This window comes from Beta vulgaris, chromosome 1 (genome assembly GCF_026745355.1).
Source record: "Beta vulgaris subsp. vulgaris cultivar EL10 chromosome 1, EL10.2, whole genome shotgun sequence".
NCBI classification, from domain to species: domain Eukaryota; kingdom Viridiplantae; phylum Streptophyta; class Magnoliopsida; order Caryophyllales; family Amaranthaceae; genus Beta; species Beta vulgaris.
In genome coordinates this window covers 8,088,749-8,094,914 of record NC_079202.1, presented here as the reverse complement: position 1 = coordinate 8,094,914, position 6,166 = coordinate 8,088,749, and the positions used below count along the sequence as shown (strand labels likewise).

Genomic DNA, 6,166 nt, shown 5'->3' with positions numbered 1-6,166 from the left:
GTTTACTTTCACCTTCTTCATTGGGACCCATGCTATTCAAATTCGGTCAACTCGTCGTGTTTCAAAGGTGGTGGTGGAGGTGTTGAACATGATTTTGGTGTTGGTGGTCGTGGGAGGTGGCATCTGGTGGTGGTGGTGATTTTTGTATGGTGGTTGTGGTGGTTGTGTTGAAGGTTAGTGGTAGAGGTGATTATTTGCGGGTTTGGGCTGGTTGCGGGCTGGACCTAACCTTAAATTTTTATCCAACAGGCCTAATATGCCTAGTCCACGCCCTTTCATGCGGGCTTAACTACTTGTCCATGATCCGTCCTAATAAACGGGCGGGTATGCCCGTGGGCCTAATGAGTAATACCTTTTTTTTCAAATAAGTCTAGCTAATTTCCTTTAATATATATAGATCAAAACATAATTTTGGTTAAAATAGAAAAAAAAATTGATAATCACAATGTAAGATAAAGATAAAGTCAAAAAAATTCGTAACAAAAATGTTAAAGGACGACAAATTAGGTTGTAAAGCTAAGAATGAAGATAATTATGTGTTACCAAAGCTATATTAGTGCAAATAAACTATATATTCCAAAAGATAAATCAACACTAAATTTATAAGATTAAAAAATTAAATTTCATAGAAAATAGATATTATGAAAAACAAGTCGGGTGGGCTAGCCCGTGATATGTTTGAGGTTGTATATATCTGCCCATTAATATTAAATTTACCGGGTCGGGCTTGGCCCGCCCCTTTAAAAAATTGTCAAAATTTGTTGTCCAAGCCAAGGGTCGGTTTGAGCGGGTTTAGTGGATTGTCCTGTCCTTGAACAACTCTAGTTAGTGGCTTAGTTAAAGGAGTAGGAGTGAGGATGAGAGGTGGGAGGGTATATGAGGGGGGAGGGGTAATTTAGGGATGTATGAGAAAAAAAAATAGGGACGATATTAGTAAATATAAGTGGTAAATAGTAATGCTCTTTTTTTATTACAATGGGAAGGTTGGTCTTTTTCTTACTTTTACTATACGGTTTATACTGTATCATATACTTTGTTTATCCCCTCTCTTTTCATACACATATCACCACTCTATTGATGATGACTCTTTATTCCATGCAGTTGTTACTTGTTAGTCTAGAATCCAAGACCAACTCTTACTCCCCCATAGTTAAATTAGTCTTCTACAATAAGACTAAATCTTATCTAGTCTTCTCTTCCAAAGACCAAGTAAAGACTATTCATTGTAATTTGTAAATTGCTCTAACTAGTTATAAGTAATAACTTGAGATTTGTTGTGAAAATAAAAGGAACAAAAAATTATAAATTGAAGGATAGTAAAGAATTTATGTTTTTTTTTTTTTTTTTGGCATTGTGTCCATCACAACTTATGGCAAATGCATATTTATAATTTTTACTAGAAAAATCACTATTACAAGTCAATGTGTACTATAGGTTTTGCAAAAATCTTGCCAAGTATTAAATGCATGGGCATTCAATTTTTTTACTCAGATTTTTATTTTAAAAAAAAGATGATGTTATTTTCGGAAATTTACCTAACAAATAGTACAACTTTTTTGAAACACTATGTAAATATTGAGATTTGTGTTCTTATTCTTGATCATTTCTCTGCTTTTCTTCCCCTTTTCACTTCTCAACTTCATTAGTATTCTTAGAGCGTAGCTACTCTCTCTCTCTCTCTCTCTCTCTCTCTCTCATGGGGCTGCAGGTTTGAGCACAGGCAGACTGCATTCCACTTAGTTCATGTGAGTTTTTTTTTTTTTTTGTTAATTCTTGTTCTCCCCAGCTTTAGCCTTTATGTCGGCATGAACAGTCTAATCTCCAGCCCAAGAAATCAACTTTGATCCTTATTGTTACTTTAAACTGTTTTCAGGTCTTTTTCTCCTTAAAATTTACTGGGTATTTGTTGATTCTTGTGCCCTACAATGTACACTTTATGCTCAAAAGAAGTATAATCTTCTTAAAATTACGTTCAGATAACATGTTTCACTGAATTGCTAAAAGAATTTTCCTGTGAATGTGTTTGAGAAGACCTCAGAAGAGCAAAAAATGTCTAACTGGGACACTTTGAATGAGGTTGGGAATCTTGCCCAGTTGACGGGAGTTAATGCAGTTGGGTTAATTGGGTTGATAGTTGATACCGCAAATAGAGCTAGACTGCACAAGAAGAATTGCAGGAAATTTGCTCATCACTTGAAGTTAATAGGGAATTTGTTGGAGCAACTTAAGATTTCAGAGCTGAAAAAATACCCAGAAACAAGAGAACCTTTAGAGCAGTTAGAGGATGCATTGAAAAGAGCTTATGTGTTGGTTCATAGTTGTGAAGATAAAAGCTATCTCTATCTGGTGGCAATGGGGTGGAGCATTGTCAACCAGTTTAAGCGAGCTCAAGACGAAATCGATCGTTACTTGCGGATTATGCCATTACTAACCCTTGTTAGCAATGCCCGCTTTAAGGTGAGGTTCTTTGTCTTATGATTTAATGGTTATTTGCATTGTTGTCATTTCGTGGAATGGTTCTAATTTGTAATGTTTGATAAGTCCATTTTATTGCAATGATTTTTTCAGAAATTGGATATGTAGTGTACTGCAAAGGTTTTTCAATGATGGTTTAAGCTACTTCTTATTGCAACTTCTAAGTTCGAATCTTACTTGTTTGATGATAATTTTGTTCCATTTCTTATGAATCATATGCAAATATGATGCAAACTTGCAAAAAATCAAAGTTGCTTGTTTTGGCTTTTATCCCAAGTTTTTGCTCCCAATTTCAGGTGGCATTTGTTGATGCCATTGCATAAGCCATAAAGTAATGCAATTTTACACAAAAATTGATATGATTGGGGACAAAAAGAAATGTAATGATAAGTTTTCTTCGGTAATGTTTGGGGTTATATGGACTAAGGTTCTGTTAGGGGCTTGAGGTATGCCTGATGTATCTTTGTGTGCCTTCTTATGCTGGCCAGGAAAGATTAGAACGTATCCAAAGGGATCAATATGAGTACACGTTAGAGGAGGCTGACAGAAAAATGCAAGTTGCTATATTGAATCAGGAACCGTCAAAAGCTGATACGGTGCTACTCGAGAAGAGCCTATCCTGTTCCTATCCTAGTCTGCGATTTGAACAGGCCCTTACAGAAGAATTCGAGAAGCTTCAGGTGGAACTGCAGCAGTCACAGGATGTCAAACAATGTCAAGTGATTCAACACTTAATAGGGGTGACAGAAGCTGCCTCGAGGCACTCCAGAAACTTGGAGGCAAGTTATTCGAATTCTCGTGATCGAAAAGCCTTGTCTGGTGATGAGAATTGCCGTAAGAGTAATGATGCTCTATCTACCGTCAGGTGACCAAGCTTTGTGGCAATTGTTTTTTGGTTTGTGCTTAGTTTTGAGCTCTTATTGTATTTACTGGCCTTTCTTTTGCCTACTGATTCAGGTTAGCATAGTTATGTCTATTAGGCTTCTCTGTTGAGATGTGGAGCTTGGCTGTGATATGTTAGCTAATAATTCTTGCCCATATGTGAATGATTTTGTGCAGGATGACATCCTTACCATCCAGGGAACATGATTTGAAGTATCCCAAGGGATCAGATCCTGTTGAGGATTGGCATACTGACCTGCTTGACTGTTGTTCAGAGCCCAAGTTGTGTATGTTTTCTGAATTTTGAGCTCTGCAATTTCTATCAATATGGGGTGCTTGGAAAAGTGGAGAACATTTCATTTTTAGTGTTCAGAGACCAGAGTAGTAATAGGGTTTGAGATACAATGATGCAATTACGTTATTGATCTTTCAAATTGCAATAAAGGGCGAAAATTCCTTGCTATATTTGAATGATCAATTCTAAGTCTCTTAGAAAGCACGCTCATTGATGTTCATTTTGACAGGTGCAAAAACATGTTTCTTCCCTTGTGGGACAATTTCGAGAATCGCATCTGTGGCAAACAACACGCACATGTGTAAGCAACTCATTATTACCTTTGTCATTCTCAAGCTAGGTTAGGATAGTATGGTACTTGTGTTAATCTGATATGCAACTTCATATTGTGATATCATTCAAATTGCTTTAGTTTAAACTCCATGATGTCCTATCCTAAGCATAGTCTCTCTTACTCATTGAAAACGTAAAATTGGAGTTGATTACTAGAGTTTCAATCACGTATCCTTGTTCTTTTCCTGATACAATCTAGATACTCAGTAGCTAAGGTTGTGAAGGTAAGATGTTATTGTAATGGTAAAAGCCTCAAAAATAGGTCTAGGAAGAATCTTGGTTCTCATGATAATCCATAGTGAAAACGTTGTTTGATATCACAATCTGTCTTGTCCATGTCTTCCATTTTTTCGAATGAGTGGGAGATTCATATCTCAGAAAAAAAAATCTGTGTGAAAGCTGGTGTATCCAGAGAAGAGCGATATACAGATATGAAAAGGACTCTCAGATTAGCATAGGGAAAACACAGAGTTTCTAAGCAACCAATCTTTTGTACTAAATGCCAGACTTTTCTCTTTATTCCTCATCATTTATGCTAGCTGCCTCAGCCAGGCCATATGGTCCCTTCAGATTTACATGTTTGGAAAATATCTCCTCTATTTAGTGACTAATCTTTTCGTCAGAATGCTATCCGCTATTCTATCTCCATTTCATAGCATCTATTTTTCTATGCTTTTAGTTAATTATCATACAATTCTTGATATCATTAGTCATTTCATAATTGTTCATCGTCTTCCATTTTTTGAAACTGCTCTTTTCCTCTTTTCTTAATGCTTCAAAAGTCAAGTAAGAAAAGTACTCTAATTGTTGAAATTGAGGGACAACTAGTTCTATAATCAATGATAATGGACCTGGAAATTTCTAAAGTATTCCTGTCTCTGATTGCCACAGCTTCAGGAGAGGCTTGCAATGAGTTGGCAGCATACTCATTGTTTATGTCATGTTGTTGCTACACTTGCTGTATTCGGAAAAAGTTCCGCAAGATTTTTAATATCAAGGTCTCTCTCTGTATCCATAATCTGATCAACGTGGTTTCATTAATGTCATACTTTCTGCTTGTTACTTTATATCTTTTAGCTTAGCACCGATTATCTGTTTCAGGGAGGTTTATGTGACGACTTCCTCTCTCATTTATTATGCTGCTGCTGTTCTCTTGTCCAAGAATATCGAGAAATGGAGATTCGCGGAGTGAAAGGTGCCTTTTCTTACTTTGTCTAATCAGCAATTACTTTCGTTCTATCTTAATTCAATCGTCAATCAATCCATCATTTGATTGAACAATGAATGCAGGTCCCGTGAAAAGCATGACAAGCCCACCTTCAGCACAACAGATGGAGTTCTGAATTCACATGTCTTGGCAACCTATCCTGAATGCTGCTTTGGGTTTGATGTTCTTTCTATCTATGCAATCTATTTGCTGTTTGAAGAGCTGCTCATTAGAAGGCTCGGCTACGCAATCGTATGAGAAGAGACTTTGCATCTGCTTTACTCTCCTGCCTCCAACCAGATAGACACTATTGCACTCAGTATGGATGTTAGCAGGCAGCATATGTATAGTTCAATGGAGTTTAAACTACTTTTGATTAATCTTGCTTTGTCACTATCTCGGTTTTTATTAGTTATGCTTTTCTGGTCATGTTAGTATTGGTCTATTGGAAACAATGGGGAAAACTGCGAAACGTTATCTGAGTGCAGAATGTATTATAGGTAGGAAGGGGCAATAGCTGAGCGTCAGACTGAAGATCTGAAGGTCTCGTGTTCGATCCACGATTGCCCCATTTCTTTTCTAAATGCTATTTTAGGATTATCTATTATCTTGGATTGATAATCTCAATTCTCAACACTTGGTATATATATTTTTTTATGACAGGCTCAAGACTTGGTATTTGAAAAGGCAAATACTCTCTTCGTCCCAAAATATAGTTCCCATTTCTAATTTGGGTGTCCCAAAATATAGTTTCTATTTTCATATTTAGTTCCACATTTTTTCGTAATTTGTCTAGAAAAACCGTGTTCCATCATTTATTTGCTTCTTGATTTTTTTTTTTCTTTGTTTACTCAACTAAAATGTTACAATTAATGCTCTTTCCCTCTTAAATTTTACTTGCATAAATTACCGTGAAAAAAGGGAAATGAGAACTATATTTTGGGACGGAGGGAGTAATACATTTTTGTAGTAGC

The 6,166-nt window shown here is 36.3% G+C and overlaps 1 protein-coding gene across 4 annotated transcripts; it reads left to right on the top strand.

The window, feature by feature from the left end:
* Positions 1–1,584: 1,584 nt before the first annotated feature.
* LOC104905618 (protein MID1-COMPLEMENTING ACTIVITY 1) lies at positions 1,585–5,699 on the top strand. Of its 4 annotated transcripts, none has more exons than XM_010694206.3 (8): positions 1,585–1,745; positions 2,032–2,457; positions 2,964–3,340; positions 3,535–3,644; positions 3,882–3,953; positions 4,877–4,983; positions 5,087–5,180; positions 5,276–5,699. In XM_010694206.3, exons 2-8 carry the CDS (start codon positions 2,050–2,052, stop codon positions 5,326–5,328), a joined length of 1,221 nt encoding a protein of 406 aa, XP_010692508.1. In that variant the 5' UTR covers positions 1,585–1,745; positions 2,032–2,049; the 3' UTR covers positions 5,329–5,699. The 4 variants fall into 4 exon arrangements, 3 of the variants coding, with proteins under 3 accessions (XP_010692508.1, XP_010692507.1, XP_048502589.1); XM_010694205.4 differs by having other exon boundaries at positions 1,874–2,457; XM_048646632.1 differs by lacking the exon at positions 1,585–1,745 and having other exon boundaries at positions 1,752–2,457.
* The last annotated feature ends 467 nt before the right edge of the window (positions 5,700–6,166 follow it).

What these genes read in the sequence shown, in the direction of transcription:
- LOC104905618 (XM_010694206.3), top strand. Translation starts at nt 2,050, where the DNA reads ATGTCTAACTGGGACACTTTGAATGAGGTTGGGAATCTTGCCCAGTTG. An exon ending in GATGCTCTATCTACCGTCAG is followed by an intron (nt 3,341 to 3,534) that starts GTGACCAAGCTT and finishes GATTTTGTGCAG; the next exon opens with GATGACATCCTTACCATCCA. An exon ending in TTGTTCAGAGCCCAAGTTGT is followed by an intron (nt 3,645 to 3,881) that starts GTATGTTTTCTG and finishes TCATTTTGACAG; the next exon opens with GTGCAAAAACATGTTTCTTC.